At 36.6% G+C, this 19,816-nt stretch overlaps 2 protein-coding genes across 3 annotated transcripts in view; both read right to left on the reverse strand.

Annotated features, from left to right (window-relative positions):
* The window catches only part of LOC132098641 (potassium voltage-gated channel subfamily C member 2-like), a 52,137-nt gene extending 46,195 nt beyond the window's left edge, over nt 1-5,942 (reverse strand). For both annotated transcript variants that reach the window (XM_059504714.1, XM_059504713.1), the window contains exon 1: nt 5,051-5,942. In XM_059504714.1, coding sequence (XP_059360697.1) covers nt 5,051-5,605 — 555 coding nt within the window. In that variant the 5' untranslated portion in view covers nt 5,606-5,942. The remainder of the gene's footprint in view (nt 1-5,050) is intronic.
* A 6,877-nt stretch (nt 5,943-12,819) lies between these two features.
* On the reverse strand, nt 12,820-19,260 carry LOC132098642 (uncharacterized). Its single transcript, XM_059504715.1, has 6 exons — nt 18,979-19,260; nt 18,456-18,688; nt 17,688-17,760; nt 17,507-17,597; nt 17,181-17,290; nt 12,820-14,815 (listed from the first exon to the last, which is right to left on the reverse strand). Exons 1-6 carry the CDS (start codon nt 19,136-19,138, stop codon nt 14,493-14,495), a joined length of 990 nt encoding a protein of 329 aa, XP_059360698.1. The 5' UTR covers nt 19,139-19,260; the 3' UTR covers nt 12,820-14,492.
* Between the last annotated feature and the right edge of the window lie 556 nt (nt 19,261-19,816).

Below are 19,816 nucleotides of genomic sequence, written 5' to 3' on the forward strand. Positions count from 1 at the left end.
TTTAAAAGAAGCTGACAGGTGTCTTCTAAGAAGCTGAGATTTTATCAAATATTTATCAAAAAAAATCTTATACTTAGAAACGTCTGTGCTGTAATTTTCCCTTAATAATATCACTTCACTAAAATAGTGCTACAACTAGCAAATATTTTTTTTTGAGTTTACTATTTTATAAATAGAATATAAGTATAATATTTTATACAGATATAAAAAAACATTTTAGAAAAAAAAAATATATATATATGTATATATACACACACATACACACTATATTTTAGAATAAATGTCTATTTTATTAATTGACATACATGATGCACACATGCACACTAGGAATAAGCCAAACTTTCTACTAGCATGTGAGTAACAAATTGAGGTTTTACTGTATCATAAATAAATCATTTGAATATGTTATTCCATTAACCTTATATACAGAAGCCCCAAAAGACTTAAGTGCACTTAAGTCAGACTTAAAAACATATATGTGTCACTACATTTGAAAAAAATCAAAGCCAGTTGCATGCATTTACAAACACAGAAAAACATGCATGACATTAGCGTGCACATGCATAGTTTCTCTGTGTTGATCTGACCGTTATAATAGCATTTAAAAGCTATGAAAGAAACATGAATTAACACATAAATACTGTATAGAGACGTGCAAACAATCATTATAATACTGTTATAAATCAATCTTTTGCGAAATCCCTTAAAATGACTACAAAATTCGGCTTTGTTTTCAGTGTCATCTAAAGGCAAACGTAGGAGAGTTTGTGTGATATGGGCTGGCTGGAGTCAACATCTGTACAACACCACAAAAACAAAGTTTGATTTGCTATTTAATCAGCGATTAGTGAAAGCAGTGTGTGCGTGTGCAATTGGTCCCAGTGGTCTTTCTCTTTTGAAGCTCGGCGGAGGACTTGAAAGCCGTTTGTGCAGAAACAGGAAAAAGCCAGCCGTGCAATTATCACAAAACAAAAGACAGTCGTGCATTTCAGACCGGCCGAAATGAGGTCGCTAATGCATGTGTGCAAGATTCAAACGAGCTCGAGATGAAAGCCACATCCAGCGGTACGCGAAACCAAGGCGTCGGCAGTCTGTTTAACACGGCACCCTGCGTTGGGTTTCATTTCTCCACCAAACACACATCTCTGTCTCGTTCTCTCTGGGTTTCCTACTCCTACAGCGGTTCGCAGTGTCTTCCTGTCAGCGGCAAGAAAGACAGATTTGTAATTACTGTCTTGCGCTGAGAATGACATGCAGAGCCTATAAACAGTGTGCTTTTGGACTAAAAACACTTGTCAGTACATCACATAGATGCATGTTTTTTTATGTGTGTGCAAACAGCCAGAACTTAAAAGCTACTGATTTAATGCTGGTTAATGCAACCAAAAAGTAGAGTTGAGAGACCATTGCTCTGGGGGGTGAGCATGACCTTCATCTTCCTGGTCAAAAAGCCTCTTTAAAAGTGTGCTGGCAGTGTTTTAACCAACTGCAAACTTGCATGCGGTTTATTTTGGAGTTAAACACCCCAATCTGTCATTTACACACACACACACACACACACACTTGTGTTGTTCCAAACTTGTTTAACTTCCTTGTGTGGAACAAAAAAAATTTATTGTTTTCAAAAATCTTGAAGTGTCAATGGGATCCAATGTTGTTTTCAAGATCGCCAAAATATCTTTGAAATATAAATCACACCAGTTGCATTTTTGGATGAACTGTTGACTCAAATATGCATCACATTACGGTACAATAATGTGTTGCAAATGTCATTTAATGCTGCCTTCAACTTAAAAAATGAGTCAAGTAATCATCATCATCACAACCACGTCTGGACCTCAGCGTTTCTTCAAAATGTCTTCATTGTGTCCCATGGGAAGAGCAAAAGTCATAGGTTTGAACTTTGGTGTTTCTTTAAAGGGACAGTTCACCCAAAAAAGAAAATGATGTCAAATTCTGTTCCGCTACGACCTTCGTTTCTCTTCTGAACACAGATTAAGATATTTTCTGATGAAATCCGAGAGCTTTCTGACCCTGCAAAGACAGCAACATAACTACCACATTTTCTGAGAAAATACGTTTGTATGGAGAAGGGCTATAGGTTATAATGCTTTTATCTGTTATAAATAATCAGATAAACTAAAAGCTAATCAGATAAATACGTAAACAATAGAAAATAAATTAATTTCATATTAAGCCTTACATTTAAGTAATAAGGGCATAATATATATATATATATATATATATATATATATATATATATATATATATATAATATTTTCCAATGGGAAAAATATTGATCATAACTATTGCATGAATATTAATAAGTACCATGAAATTATCTCAAAATACAAAATCAAAATGTTATTTAACAAAAATATATTTGATTTTACTGAAAATAAAAAAAAGTTACATTTCAGCTGTTCAGTCACTTTTGAGCAACACAAGTGTGACCTCAAATTAACAATTTCAGAGGGGTTAAGTTTGAAATAAAATAAGATTATTAATGTTTTTAAAAGAAGTCTTTTGCTCACCGAGAATACATTTATTTGATGAAAAATCCAGTAAAATCATTAAAACAAATATTGCAATTTCCAAATTTGGATACATTTTAAAAAATCACATCCTTCAGTAATCATTCTAATTAATACTATGAGAACTTTTTTTTTTTTAAATTGTAATAACATTTCACAACTTTTGCAGGATTTGCGATCAAATAAATGCAGTCTTGAAACACCTTAATTATTCCAACCTTTTAATCGGTTTTATCACACTGTGGTACCAAAATTGTGCATGTACATACACAAAGACTTCATCATCACCATCATTATCAACTCGAGGCTTGTTCTCAAAAGATCCTGTTTCATTACTGTAATCGCACAACGAGGACACTAACATCCCACGAAGACGCCCACAGCCTCAACACACGCGAAACTCGCCGAGATAATCAGCGCATGCCGACCGATCTAAAGCAAATGACTGACAGCAAAGTTTAGGCTGAAAGACTCGTGCTGCCAACATCAGCATTCAGATCATCCGTGCCCACACACACGTTCTGTATGACCGTGCTATTCTTCCAGCGCATGAATCATCCACACACACACACACACACAATATGTCAAACACACTCATTTAAAACAGCGCCAGAGGAAACGAGCAGAGACACACGCGGCACGCGCAGGGTTCACGCTCCACTGAGTTCCTGAAATCAATCGCTGCTCTGAATGAACACGGGCAGCTGATGAGAGATAAGGTCGCCATGGAAACGGTCCCGGCGCAGCATCTTCAGACGTGCGCCAGTGTTACCCTCTTAAGTGGCAACGGCACACGTGGCATCAAAACACACACACACACGTCAACATGATGATCACAGCGTCCAACCCTCTGCTGCATAAACAGATGGATGAAACCAGCCTGAAGGCATCATGGGAGCACAAACTAGAAGCTGCAGGGTGAATTCTGGGAAATGTGTGCTGGGTAACAACATGCGTGTTGCAAGAATCATTATCTGGGAGTATGTTTGTCTGTCTGTCTTTATTAAAAATAAAGATAGCAGGCTCTTCATCTAGAGAAACAACTAGTCATTGATTAGACAAACAGCCCGACTCATTTAGTCAATCTCTGCATGTAAAAACAACTCAATAAACCAACACTGGGTCAATTGATGTGTGCATTCACTGCCCACAGACCAACTTAAGACATACCCAGCATTAAAGGAACAGTTCACCCAAAAAAACATTAATTTGCTGAATTAACTCAACCTTAGGCCAAAGATTTAGATGAGTTTGTTTCTTCATAGATTTGGAGAAATGTAGCATTTGCAAACACTTGCTCAGCAGTGAATGGGTGCCGTCAGAAAGCGGCATGTTTGCACGAAACAAATGCATCCTTAAATCATTTTAACTTCAAATCGTTGCTTCTGGTTTGTTTCTTCATCTTCATCTGCTTCACAAGATGTTAACTGATGCACTGGAGTGCTGTGGATTATTGTGTTTTTATCAGCTTTTTGGACTCTCATTCTGACGGCACCCATTCACTGTGATGCACTACTACATTTCTCCAGATCTGATGAAGAAACAAACTCATCTGCAACTTGGATGCACTGAGGGTGAGTAAATTATCAGCAAATGTAAATTTTTGAGTGAAATATTCATTTAATGTGAAAACCAGTCTCTCTTTAGAGAAATAAGGACAATTTACCTGTACTCCAAAGAAAACAAAACTTTTTTTTCAGTGAAATAACTGCCATTTACAATATGTATCGGAAAACTTTTTAGTAACAACAACAAAAAATGGGATTTTTTTTAACTAAAATGCATAAGATTTCTATCTCAGTGGCTCAGATATAATCAGAGCTCAGAACCCAAAGCAGCACAAAGAAAAAGCTCTTTAAAATTTTATCTGGCTGATCTCTGCAGTGCATCTGAATTCGCCTGCAACAATCTCAATAATTAATCTTTTCCACTGAAGTTACCAGTCTCTTCCAACCAATCGTTTATAATTAAAACATCTCAAATGGTGACAAAGGAAAAACAACCTCCATTACGCTTCCCATAAGTGTGGGAGGACTGTGATTCTTTTCTCTCCCTCAATCAGGCCAATTTCAACCAACACTGTTCGAACAGAGGATAAAAATGCCTCCACTAGAGAAGTTTTATGTTCTGGACACCTGTTACCAACGCATATCTAGATTATGCACGTTTAGGATGAAAAACACTCATGCATGCACGGTCTCTGATGTGTTTGCCATGTCTGTCTTGATTTGATCTTAAAATGTGACACCTGCCTCTCCAATACGTTTCTAACCATTACGCACTGGTCTAGATGCATGCACGAGCACACTTATATATAAATCAACGTTTTAGAAGACTCTCTCTACTCTTTACTAACGCGTCCCAGGCACGTTTAGTAGTATGCATGGGAACTTAAATAAGAAACGGACTTATCTATACACGTGCATGAGTCTCGGCGTTGTTTTGGATGCATTGGAAGCGCGAGCGCGTAAAGGAGCCGCGCGCAACCGTTTGGCGACTCCGCGCTGCGCTCTTACCCGGGCGGCTCTGGAAGAGTACGGGTCCTCGAACAGGTTCCAGATGACCGGCTGCCACTTCCTCCACCTGCAGACGGTACCGTCCGGGGACACCACGTCCTCGATGCGCAGCCGCTTGCCGTACTCGTCGTCCTCGTCGTTGTCCACGTTCATCTCGAACACCTCCAGCGCCTCCTCGGCATCCCGGTGCTGTCGGTAGCTCATCCAGCAGCACGGCTCCACGTCCGTCTCATCGATGCCCCAGAAGGACAGCTCCTCCTCGAACAGCGGCCCGCACACGTCCGCCGGGCAGTGCAGCTTACCGGTCCGGTAATAGTTGAGCACGTAGGCGAAGACGCCCGGATGCCGGTCGAAGAAGAACTCGTTGCTGCGCGCGTTGTACTCGATGAAGCCCCGGACTTGTTGCAGCTGGTCCAGAACCGACTCGAGGTCCGACTCCGAGGCGAGCAGAGCCAGACGCGTGCCCGGCAGGGTCTTCAACGTGGTCCGGTAGGTCTCGTGCCTCGTGCCCCCGACGTTGAGGATCACCCTCTCGTGCTCGTCGAACTTGCCCATCTCTCAGAGTGAGACATGACGCGAGGGGAGTAACGTTACTCTACGGTGCTGCTGTGGCGAAGCTCGAGTACTCCAATAGTTCACGAACAGCCTCATTGAAGTGAAGGACCGAGCCGAGCGCGTCTCTGAGGAGTATGAGCTGCTCGAATCAACACCGGTGACAGGTGAGAGACGAGGCGAGGAAGCAGCAGCTCTTCCTTCTACCGCTCCATCATCATCATCATCATCATCATCATCACCTGCGGCTCGCGCTTCAAGAGCAACAAGCGCGCGCTCGCTCGCTTCCCCTCTCTCTCTCTCTCGCTCTCTCAAGGACACACCCTTTCTAATCAGTGGCTTTCAGCAGGAATATATTCATATCCTTGGGTTAATTTTAACCACGTTTATTTTTAAAGAGAGATTTATGGGATTTAAATCCGATAAAAAAAGTCATAGTTTATTAATAAAAATTAATTCCGTCATACTTTTTGGGGATTGGTTGGAACAATATCTCTGGCGGAACAATCCGAACAAAATGCAAAAAAAAAAAATATGATTATTGTCATAATTACCCAAACTAATCTGAGACGTGAAAAAATTATTAGAGATGTCTTCATAAAGAATGATAGAGACGCTGTTCTACTGTTATATGTGTGTCTAGAGACCTGTGCCGAGTCCATATTCATTCATTAATTCATTCAGTCATTCATTTGTTCATCCATTCATTCATTCACTCATTCATTAATTCACTCACTCACTCACTCACTCACTCACTCACTCATTTGTTCATTCGTTCACTCATTTACTCATTCGTTCATTCATTCATTCATTCATTCATTCGTTCACTCATTTAATCATTCATTAATTCATTAATTCACTCGTTCACTCATTCATTCACTCACTTGTTCATTTATGCATTCGTTCGTTCGTTCATTCATTCATTGGTTTGCTCATTCGCACTCACTCACTAATTCATTAATTCATTCGTTCATTCATACATTCACTCAATAATTTGTTCATTCATTCATTCACTCATTCATTTATTAATTCATTCACACTCACTCATTAATTCATTCACTCATTCATTCATTCACTTGTTCATTTATGCGTTTGTTCGTTCATTCATTGGTTTATTCATTCACACTCACTCACTAATTCATTAATTCATTCGTTCATTCATACATTCACTCATTCATTCAATAATTAGTTCATTCATCCATTCACTCGTTCATTTATTAATTCATTCACTCATTCATTAATTTATTCACTCATTCACTCGTTCACTCATTAATTCGTTCACTTGTTCATTTATGTGTTCGTTCGTTCATTCATTGGTTTGTTCATTCGCACTCACTCACTCACTCACTAATTAATAAATTAATTAATTAAATTCATTCATTCATAAATTTGTTCACGCATTCATTCACTCGTTCATTTATTAATTCATTCACTTACTCATTCGTTCATTCATTTATTCATTCACTCATTCATTCTTTCATTCATAAATTTGTTCAAAGCTCTTCAAATGTAACCATAAATGTCTAAACAGCTCTTCAGTATCTTTGCGGATGAATCTACAACACCACTGCAAAATAATTCAGTTGTTCAATTATTAATTAATTCACTCACTCATTAATTAATTCACTCATTCACTCGTTCACTCATTTATTCGTTCACTTGTTCATTTATGCATTCGTTTGTTCATTCATTGGTTTGTTCATTTGCACTCACTCACTCACTCACTCACTAATTCATTCATTCATAAATTTGTTCACTCATTCACTCACTCGTTCATTTATTAATTAATTCACTTACTCACTCATTCGTTCATTCATTTATTCATTCATTCATTCACTCATTCATTCTTTCATTCATAAATTTGTTCAAAGTTTTTCAAATGTAACCATAAATGTCTAAACCGCTCTTCAGTATCTTTGCGGATGAATCTACAACACCACTGCAAAATAAGTCAGATTTTTCCCAAATCTGAAGGACAAACTGAGCTGTTGATTTAAACAGATTCTAATAAACCGGTTCTTTTAAGGGAATCAAACACATGCAACATTTACGAACAAATTACGATTTTGAGCAGAAAGATTCACAACAGTCTGATGAATCATTTACCGAGTGAACTCGCTGAATCAAAGCGGTCAATTAATGAGCGTCAAGCTACGCTTACTTATGATGGAATATTTTAATAAATATGTAAATAAAATACATACCTGAAAAAGTTAAATAAAAAAACAGTTATTTTTAGCTTTACCAAAAAAAAAAAACACGTTTGTAGTTTGTAGCATATAGTTTTACTGTTTACAATTCACGCTGCTATTCTTCTATTTACCGCGTAATGAACCAGAAGTCTCGGAAAATAGCTTTCTTAGGTGAATAAAAAGAATAGTGTATTGGCAATGTAAAAACTAGATATAATCAAAGTGAGTAATACTGCAAATTAGAAACATCCATTTAAAGGTGGACTGTGTTTCCTAAACTGTGCAAAACAGGGTTTGGTTTATCTAGGGCAGAGAGCGAATCACTACCGGACTGAACCTAATGGAGTGATTCATCATGTCTGACTCACATGAGCTCATTGTAGTATCCAGGGGTCTTTCCCATAAAAAAAAAGAAACCAACCACTTATTCGCTCCCAAATGAGTGCAGTGGCCTAGCAGTTAATGCCATGACAGGTTGTTGGTTCAAATCCCAAAAGAAATGATTCATGTTTAAATCTGTACTTTAAGTCCTATTAGTGTTGTTAGCTATTGATTGATTGTTGTAATAAATACACATTACTTCTGGATCCGGATGAGAGCTGTTTTTGTACCTTTCACTTTCTGCGAATACATTCACACTGTGTCAGAGCAAAACAGATTCACTGGTGTTATAAACCCAAGGACTCTAGTGCAAAAATAGCATCACTGTCACATTCAGTGTCTCAGCTCTAAAGATGAAGAAACACGTTTGCATGTCTAAAGACACATGCGGCGCACATGCATTCCCACACACCAGCGTCGTAAACCTATTTGCATATAGGAAATTAAAAATAGTAGCAAGACTGGGACTGACATCCATAATTCATGAAGCCACAGAGCGGCTGCTACAACCTCTAACATGAATCTTAACCATGTTTTATCCCATATTTCTGTGCAACTTGCAAATACACGGAGTCACAGACTTCATAGCTTGATGTGTTTTCCTTCGGAGCTAAAATTATAATGTCGTGAGCTGCTTTGGCAACACATGAATGTGGAAGCTTCCTCTGAGAATACAACTCGACTAAACACTTTCCCTATAGTCATGCATTTAGTGCATTGCTCTTGGAACTGAGTATTGTACTTATAATAAACAGAAAATAAGGTACATTGCATTTGCATCACATCACTTGCTCAGCAGAGGATGGAACAGTGAATGGGTGCCGTCAGAATGAGAGTCCAAACAGCTGATAAAAACACAATAATGTAAACATGCAGCTTTTTTCTCAAGATGTTAACTGTTGGTCTGGAGCGGATTATTGTGATGTTTTTATCAGCTGTTTGGACTCTCATTCTGACGGCACCCATTCACTGCAGAGGACTAAGAGGACAAACTCATCTACATCTTGGAGTTTCACTCTACAGTCTAAAAAAGTAACAATGTGAAATCAAACCAAAGTGCACTGCTTTCCATATCAGACGTCCACAAATAAAGCATATTTTGGTCACTGATGCACCACACTGTTGTTCAGGAAGCACAGAGCTCACATATCCAAAACTGACCTTGATTCAGCTGTAGGTTAGTCGTGTAATTCATCCTCCCACAACTGTCTGTGGTTATTTTAGACTCTGAGCACTGGATCTCAGCCGGTGGGTCGCAGGTCTGTTCTGAGGACATCTGGACAGGACGAAAAAAACAAAGATTAATGCAAATTTTGATCCTAGACTGAAAGATGTTACATTTTGAATTAACATTTTTACTTCATTGGAATAGTATGAAAATTTTGACTTCTACAGCACATTATATAAACACACATACAAAATTTTAACATGATTAGAAAAGTTTAAATGGTCTTAAAAAAATAAATAAATAAATAAAATTCAAATGAATTAAGTCCTTGATAATGTCTAAATATATATTCAAATTTAAAATGCAAAGAAAAACATTTTAAATATACATATGTATGTGAAATATTCTAATCGTATTAAGTGAAAATATGTTTTTGTAATATTTGCATTGTTTTTAATATTTGTATATAAAAATAAATAGCGTGTAATTTAATGAATAGTGTAGTACCATAATGTCCCCTCAAAATTCAAAATATTAAAGAATATTATTGAAACAATATAATACATTCAGTTCATTTAAAAAAACAAACAGAAAAAGTTATGCTTTTTGTATTTAGTATTATTTTTGTATTGACAAAAAATTATTAGTCTTGATTCTTATTTTGAATCTTTTTTAATACGGTTTTTTGTATTAATTAGTAGTAGTTTTTATTTGAAATAAATATCTATTTCTTATTTAGTTTTATTTATTTTAGTACACTCTAAGCTAAACTTAATTAAAATAATGAAGTAAACATATATATATAATTTTTTTACGTCAGTTACCATCTACTTTATTTTAAGAACTAAAAGATTCAGATGGTTTTTAATTTTAGTTAACTAAAATTGTCTCGGTCTGTTTTGACTACATAAGTGTGTCTCTGACGCCAAATTGAAGAATACCATGGTAAAGAACATTATTTACCTTTGCATAATAAAGAACATTGCTATAGTGTTTGGTTACCAAATTCAGGCTCTTGAAGCAAAACCAATAGAGATCCATTTGCTGACAAATGAAATAATTCTAGCAGCAATCACAATCAGAAGACATAATGAAAAACTGTCTCCCGTCGCATTAAAGCCCCCGTCTGCAGTCACATTAATTAAAAATCTATTCACAGAAAGAGACAGGCCCAGGTATGAGGGCAAATGTGGTTAGCACATCCCATTAGGTGTGTAAATGCACTTGATTAAAGCTGAACGTGGCTCTAATTGATGGGAGCAGATTATTCTGGGACATCCGGCCCCAATGGACTCAGTCTGGAAGGTGAAATCTCACAGCATTTATCTCCATCTCTCATTACTTCACAAGGAACCCATGTTCATGCTGCCAGTCAGACTCCAATAAAAACACAACATTAAACAAGTTATGCATGACACAGTGCTCAGAGTCTAAGATTTACAGTACAGATGGAAGCTGGTAACAGGTTTGATTCATTAGACTGTAGCGTCCTCTGTTGGTCACTGGACAAATTACAATTTTCAGGACTCTGGGTGCCAAGTTTGTGGTTACATGTGTTAGTTTAGAAATCTTTCAGTTGGAAAGAGTGTCACAACAACATATAACTGCAGCCAGTCACAGTTCAAACCACAAAAAATAAATAAATAAATAAATAAACTGGAATCGGAGAAGTGATCTGATGGAGAAAACTTACTCAAATCTAGTCTGAAATTGGTCTCTCTCTTTAAAGTGCTTAACTGATCAGTTTTTAAATATGACCTGTGCATCTTGACTGCCAGAGATTGTTTATAAACCAGCCAATGTAGCCAATTTTATGTGCAATATAACTTTTGTAATAAGGGGATGAAACAGCAGCCTCGCTTTTCTTAGCTGACAGTAATGTGAAGACCTCAGCTGCTGTAGTGCATCCAAGCAACACCTCTCTGTTTTCTCACACCATCTGCTATAAACTCTTGAGACTTCTGAGGGCGAAGATCCCAGAGGAGCTGCTGTTCCAACCAAGTGAAATTAATTTGTTTAACTCAAGGAATAATAATGTTATTTGATCACATATAACTGCAGTCACAAATTATGAGATGCATTATTTGAATGCTTGATCAACAGAGATGTGTTTTTAATCTAGATTTGAACAGAGAGAGTGTGTCTGGACCCAGAACATTATCAGGAAGGCTATTCCAGAGTTTGGGAGCTAAATGTGAAATAAAAGCTCTACCTCCTTTAGTGGACTTTTTGTGACCTTAGGGAGCGTGATGGATTGATTTTAGGGCCTTATAGGTAAGTAATGATAATTTTTAATAGGTAGCCAGTGCAGAGACTGAAAAATTGGGGTAATATGATCATATTTTCTTGACCTGGTAAGGACTCTAGCTGCTGCATTTTGGACTACCTGTAACTTGTTTATTGAAGAAGCAGGACAACCACCTAGAAGTGCATTACAATAGTCCACTCTAGAGGTCATGAATGCATGAACTAGCTTTTCTGCATCAGAAACGGATAACATTAAGTAGCTTGGCAATGTTTCTAAGATGGAAGAATGCTGTTTTTTTTAACATGGGAAATATGAAGTTGCTGTCTAATATAAGATTTTTGACTGTAGAGGAAGTAACAGTGCATCCGTCTAGTTGCAAACTCTAGTCTACTAGATTCTGTGTACTGTTTTTAGGTTCAATTTTAACACACTCTGTTAGCTTAGATAATTTAGAAGTTTTATCTTGTCTTGTCGAGATATATAGTTGAGTATCATCTGCAAAACAATGGAAACTAAGCCTGTATTTTCTAATAGTATTACCAAGAAAAATAAAATAAAAATAGCAGAGGACCTAGGACGGATCCTTGTGGCACTCCATATTTTACTATATAAACAAAATGGTAGCGATTGGTCAGGTAGGATCTAAACCATCTTAGAGCCTTCTTGAATAGCTGTATAGTTTTGTAATCGCTCTATGAGTATGTCATGATCTATGGTGTCGAACGCAGCACTTAGATCAAGTAAAACTAGCAATGAGATGCAACCTTGATCTGACGCAAGTCATTTGTAATTTTAACAAGTGCAGTTTCTGTGCTATGGTGGGGAGTGAAACCTTCTCTACCTGAAAATCTTCATACAGTACTCTTTTTTTTGTTGTTGTTGTTGCAGAAAGTAGTATAGTTGAGCAGAAAACTTTTTCTAAAACTTTTTGACAAACGGAAGATTTGAAATGGGTCTGTATCCAATTTGCCAGTTCATTCGGATCTAGTTGTGGTTTCTTAATCAGAGGCTTAATAACTTCCAGCTTGAAAGGTTTTGAGATGTGACCTAAAGATAACGATGAGTTAATATTGAGAAGCGGTTATTCTTCTACAGGTAACAACTCTTTCAGTAACTTAGCGTAATTCTTTCAATAATTTAGTGGCTACAGGATCTAATAAAATGATGTTTGACACATAATAAGGATTCAAATTGATCAGTTAGAGACTAATAAATCACAGAAGTGCAATTATAACATGTACAACATGTATTTGGAATTTATTTAAGGCTTTCAACAGTTGTTCATAATATATTCATCTAAACTGCACACCACATACAAGGCAAAAACAATGAACACAGGAAGTATAGAGTCTGATTACATGCCAATTTCATACCACATCTTCCAATGCTAAATCACATCATTCAAAGGACATGCAACAAAAAATATTTCTCTAATAGGACCAGTTGCATGTTTTTAAAATGATGCCCGAAACACAGCAGCAATAGTAGTCACTAAATATAACTGATAACGTTTTGATTTAGGAATCACAACTACTATTTTTTTTTCTTGAATTATTCTCAGAATATGATTGGCAAAATAATGAAAACGTATCATAAAAGACGTAACACAAATCTCTAAAATGAAGCTTTGAAAAGCAGATTTATAAAAACATTCGATCTGAAATGTGGCACAGAGAGCAACAACGTGCATAAACGTCTTCTCACATTTAGGGTTTGGTATTCGATTCAAGTAAAAAAAAAATGTAATAAATAAAGCTCAGAGCTGTAACGTCTCTCTAAGAACATCCTGTTTCAGGTCCTCACATTTGGAAAGCTTTAAAGCATGTGATTGTCAAACCAGACACATGCAGCTGTGCGAAACCTCCTCCGCAGGCCACAGCAAACATGCAAATGACAAACCATCCACAAAACATCACGAGCTGCCTTGGATCCATTCCTTTAGCCTCACTGCATCATCGAGGGAAAGGAAGCCACTTCTGCAGATACACACTGACATACATGTGATTATGACTGACTCAAACTAAAAGAAATCCAGAGAACGCTTAAAAGTCAAAGCGAAACGATATTCCATAGTGACATTTTCACACATTATTATTTGCTATCAGTGCATTAACCTAACATTACATTTGTGTTAACTGATGTAAAGAGTTCAGAAAGGCTGATTCCTAAAGCAATGACTAAACAGTTTGTGGATGCTATTTTCCCCATCCAGCTGGCCTCGATGATGTCAGTAAAAAGAAACCTCGTTTTAGAGGCGGAGCAAGTTATTACATCTTCTTTAAATTAATGTCACTCATTAATAATTTGATATAGAAATGCAGTAAAAACGGTAATAATCTGAAATATTTTTAGAATGTAAAATAACAGGTTTCAGTTTGAATAGATTTTAAACTGTAATTTATTACGCTGATAATAAAGCTGAATTTCTGCTGATTAATATTCGTGGGTAAACTGTGATACGCAACCATGCGAAAGTATTGCATTAATGCATTAAATAGTTCTAAAGTGACAGTAAAGAGTTTTCTAATGTTATAAAAATTATATTTCAAATAAATGCTGTTCTATCGAAAAAATAAAATACATAAGTTTCCACAAAAAAAACATCAAGGAAACTGAAGACTGAAGGAGTAATGATGATGAAAATTCAGCTTTGCGTCACAGGAATAAAATACATTTCAGAATACATTCACATGGAAAACAGCTATTTTAAACTGTATTAATATTTCACTATTTTTATAGTATTTTTGATCGAATAAAATATATATAAGAGAACATTTGGCATTTTTAGTGTAAATGTGATGTCATGTTAACAGTATAATATGTAGACGCTGGCGTAGTGTTCATTACAATGAAATAAATAAATAAATACATCAATAGATTTGCGTCGGATTCGTGCCACCGTTACTCAGGCCTGTTGCGTTTTCGTAATCCAGCCGTCAGATCTTCTGGAAGTTTCTGAGCGACTGTAACATCATCTCCACTGACGTCGGCCGAGTCCTCGAGGGACGGCATACTAGAGTCACTCTCGCTTCCCTCTGTGAACTTGTTCTCCTCATCCTCGTCTTCCTCCAGCTCTTCCTCTCCATCAGACTCAGGCGTGAGCTCTCGGGGATCACGTGGCTGTATTTCAGCTTGTGTTTGTGATTCCTGACGAGTTTCTGGAAGCCTTTCGGATGCGGCCAAAGTCTCGATGAGTTCGTCTAGATTGCGCTCACATGTCGGCTCTAAAAGAAATAACCAAGTGATTTGCATCACCAGACACCACAATGCTACAACAGCGCATCCAGTCACTTAAAAATGAGTGAATGTCAAGAGCATAACATATGAAATAAAACATAAGAGCAGGTGTCACTTAAATCTCAAGTTTCCTACATGCACATATTCACAAGTTTACTGTAGCATGGCTGCGTGACCTACCTGATGTTGGCCAATTCAGAGCTACTTCGTTCATCCCACTAATTTGTTTACAATATGTTATTTTTAAAGATCTGTGAGCTGCTTCATTGACTGCATTCGTCTGCATTAGATATGTGTAAAATAAAACTTGTCACTGACATGAATGCAAACTTAAGTATTAATTAAATTGATAAATATACATAAATATGGACAAAAAATATTATATCTATTACCTAAGTATTTGTTGTACTTCTCAATTGAATACAATTGAAAAAAAAACCCGAATTAAATAAATCTTAAAACAATAGTTTGGATAAATAAATAAAAAATATCAATTAATAATAAAATGGATAAATGATAAATAGATATATCATCTAAGGATCTGTTGTACTTTCAAATTGCCAAAATTTTGTTTCAATTTTTAAGAAATTATTTAAATTAAAAAACGATAAATAGGGATAAATAATAATACAAACAGCCAATTAATAATTGATTAATTATTTAATGATTTGTTGTACTTTTAAATTGCCTAATTGCTGATTTAAAATGAAAAAAATATTTCCATAAAGTGTGTATATATATATATATATATATATATATATATATATATATATATATATATATATATATATATATGTGTGTGTGTGTGTGTGTGTGTGTGTGTGTGTATATATATATATATATATATATATATATATATACATTAGATAGATAGACAATATATAATTGCTTTAGTAAATGGTGAATGGTGAGAAATATGCATTTAAAGTCATAAATATAAGTGAAATATATCAAAGTATATTCCATATATGTTCCAATCTTCCTGTTGCCAGCAGGTGGCGCTATCATTATAATGGATTATTGGCTTTCAGATGTGTTCAGGCCATGACTCTTATTGAACATGTCAAGTTTGGGGAAGATTGAACATTTTATGGCTGAGTTATAACATCTTTTATTCCCATGGCCCACATCAAGATCTTCACAAATGAAGAGTCCTTTAGATTAGACTGACCACAAAAAAGACATTGATGTCATAAAATTTCTAGGAGTAGTTCGTCACTTCCTGTTGCCAATAGGTGGCGCTATGACTGTAACTGAATATGGGCATGTCAATCTGTTCAGGTTCAGAGTCTGATCAAACATGTGAAGTTTGGGGCAGATTGGACATTGTATGTCTGAGTTATAGCAACTTTATTTTTCATGGCGAATCATCTAAATTCGCCAGGCCGCCACGGACACGCCCTTCGACGAAAACTCAAGATCTTCGCAATTTAACATCGCAAAGGCCTTTAGATTAGGCATACCAAATTTGGTGTTGATCTTAATAAATCTCTAGGAGGAGTTTGTTAAAATACAACACATGGAAATGACCAAAATTACACAAAATTTTCTCATAATATTAAAAATAACCGACTTCCTGTTTGGATTAGAATTTTGCTCCAAGAATCTTTTTTGTAGGTATTGGTGTGTTACATATGTGTGCCAATTTTCGTGCATGTATGTGAAACATAGCTGGAAGGCTGTTGATTTTCTTAGTATAGGTGGCGCTGTCGAGCCATTTTGCCACACCCTCTTCTGAATCCTATATCAGACGAAAATGTTCACCAGGTTTGACGCGTGTGCAAAGTTTCATGACTTTTTGAGCATGTTTAAGCCCTCAAAAATGCGATTCATTTTGGAGAAGCGGAAGAATAATAATAAGAAACAGAGCAGATACAATAGGGTCCTCACACCATCGGTGCTCGGGCCCTAAAAATTACTTAAAACAAAACAAATTTTCAGTAAAAGTGGCACAATGATTTAAAAAACATTATACCACAGTAATTGTATACTGCAATTAAAAATATTATATTAGTATATAAGTATACAAATTATTTACAAGAAGCATCAACACCGACAATAAAAAAAAAATTCCAAATGCATTCTGGTGCTGAGAATGTAAGGGAAACTGTATTTAATTGCCATAAAAATAAAGTAAAAATGCAAGCCATTCAATCATTCATTTATTCAATTCATCTTAGCTCTTTTGGCTAAAATGGATGTTTTTTAATGAACCTGTGATTTACTGATTTAACTGTGCGTGACACTTGTTCCCATGACTCGGAGCAATGGTGTCATTGTTAAAGCCCAGCGGCGAGAGTGAGGTGCTTGTGCAGTGCTGTGTTAATTGTGTAGGTGAGCAGATGTGTTTACCTTCTATCCTGATGCTCGGACACTCCATGCCTCTCTTCTTCATTATCTGCCGAATGCAGTGCAGCTGCGACATGATCTCGTTCTTCTGCTCCATTGCAACAGACTTCACACTGCAGAATAAACAGCAGGCAAAACAACAAACCCACACGCTGAACGTGAACAACAAACCACACACAACCAGAGTGTATTTCAATCCGCATGTTTCTTTCTGCATAACCAAAAATATGAATGTGCTTTAACCAAATGCATAGTTGCACGACTCAACAAACAACATTTATTTAAAACAAAGAGGTTTGCATGATTTTCATGTGCATGTCTGCTCTCACCAGTTGGTGAGCGGGTCCAGCTGTGTCAGGATGGAGTTGAGCATCTTCTCGGTTTGAGTGAGTCTCTGCTCCAGCTCGTTCAGCTGACTCTCTGTGGAAGATGACAAATCCATCAGAGAAGTCTCTCTCTGAATATATAAATGGTGAAAAAAAGCATCCTCATTGATGCACACACACACACCGGTCTCCGCTGATTTCTTCACTCCTTGAGCTGTTTTGGCTTTCTGAGCTTCAGAATCGCTTGAAGATTTAATCTGCAAACACAAAAATGAAGATATAACAACTATGATTTTTTTTTAACACACTGTATAATGAAGTGTATTTTTTCATGAATTGTGCCTTTATTTGTATCACTATCAAGTACATTTCCCATCCAAATCATTACTATTAAGGGGGAAAAAATACTTACTGTATGTTTTACAAGAAAACACTATTTCAGTCTTTCTTCAAAATTTCACATTTAATTAAAAGGGTTACTTGCCTTTTTTGTGTGAAATTTAATAGCAATTTTTATAACATTTCAAACATTAATAATTGCACATTACATTCTACTTCACATGCTTTTAATAAAAAATAAAAAAAGTTTTTTAAATAAATTAGTTTGAAAATATTTTTGTCGTAATAAAGCATTAGATTATATTTTACAAGGAAATACTATTTTAGTCTTTCTCTTTTTTCATATTTAATTCAATTTGTTAACATCTGCTGTTTTTCTTTCGATTTGTTAAATTATTTGTACATTTATAAAGCTTCAATATGTTTTTTCTAAAATATAAAATAGTATGTAAAATGTAAAAATATATATTTTTCAAATTTGCAAAACAAATTCCTGGAGTTTTTCAGTTAACTAGATTACTTTGTTATCATGTGTGAAGTTTACTAACAATTTCTGAGTGAAAATTATTTAGACACCAAACATTTTCAAATGCATAACAACAAAAGTCAGCACCTTTAGAAACTTATACGCGGCGAAGAGCCCAACACCGATGGCGTAGATGGGCATGAGGGTGAAGACGTAGCCCTTATTGCTGTTAGATTTGAATTTGTCACTTTTCAGCTCCTGCTCCATGAGTTTCTTCATCTGCTGCATGTTCTCCACGCTCTGAGACATCTGTGGTGCTGCACTCCTGTGAAACTGATGCTGACTCTTCACACTTCCAGGACCGACCCCGGGACCAGGACCTGCAGAACCACACAGACCCATCAGCCTTTAAACACGCATCCTGGGGTTCTGCCTGGGGTCACTGCAGAACTAATGTTTATAATGCTCATCTCTATGGATAAAAACAATGACAGCTTGATCTGCACACCTACTTAAACAGTTTTGAGCATGAAAATTATGTATGCAATGGCTGCATGAAATGACAAACACACACAATGACAAAAACATATAAAAAAAACACAATATACAGGTAAACCCAGAGCCAGAGAGTAAACAAACACAGCCGAGGTTGGTCCGCTCGGGTCCGCACCTCTCCTGCTGGACCGCGGCTCGAACGATTGACCGTCTCTGCCGCCGAACATGCGCGGGAACAGCACGAACACCAGCAGCACCGCGGTGAACGCCATGACGAGCTGCTGCGAGGACGACAGCACCATGTCTGCTCGAGAATTAATTCGGTTCAATCGCATAAACGAGGGCGAGTCCCCCTTCACCGTTGATCAAACGTCTTCCTCGGTTTGTGCGTTTGAGGGACAGGGGAAATCTCGCGAGATTACTGCCCTCTACAGGACTGGGGTGGAATTACAGCTCAGCGCTTACTTGACGCTCGAGCGCGGCGTTTGATTCGCTTTCATTTATTTTACCCGTACTGTTCACAACAGTCCGTTATGCTGTTTGAGATTACAAACTGGTGTTTGTTATCATATTAGTATCAATAGTGTACGGTGGCCGAGAGCTCAACGCGCTGCAGCTTAGGAAAACACATGCAAAAGTATGGGAGGAAATTAGACTCCAAATGAGATGCACAAAAAACTATCCATGTAGGCCTACTGCATACATTTTATAGATGTATTTTACTAACCACAAACAAATGCCTTTCAATTTGAGTCTGTAGAATTCGGTGTAGAATTGTTCTGCATTAATGTATCATAAATTGCTGAAGAGGTGTGAATGAATGCTTGATCCACAAATGCACATTTGAATCACTATGACAATTTGATACAAACTATAACATTTGTATTCACAAATATGTCTCTACTTGAACAAAATGCTGCACATTAATGTAATTATTTTGCATGCATCTATGAATCATTTTGAGTCTAATCCCATACAAAAGCGCCAGTCTGGTTTGGCTCAGCTCAGATATC

The sequence above is a fragment of the Carassius carassius genome, chromosome 22 (assembly GCF_963082965.1).
Source record: "Carassius carassius chromosome 22, fCarCar2.1, whole genome shotgun sequence".
NCBI lineage: Eukaryota > Metazoa > Chordata > Actinopteri > Cypriniformes > Cyprinidae > Carassius > Carassius carassius.

Excerpts from the sequence above, each read along its gene's own strand:
- LOC132098642 (XM_059504715.1), bottom strand. The coding sequence starts at position 19,138 with ATGCGATTGAACCGAATTAATTCTCGAGCAGACATGGTGCTGTCGTCC. Across the intron at positions 18,689-18,978 it reads GCCGCGGTCCAGCAGGAGAG|GTCCTGGTCCCGGGGTCGGT; the intron begins GTGCGGACCCGA and ends GTGGTTCTGCAG. Across the intron at positions 14,816-17,180 it reads TCCGAGCATCAGGATAGAAG|AGCCGACATGTGAGCGCAAT; the intron begins GTAAACACATCT and ends TATTTCTTTTAG.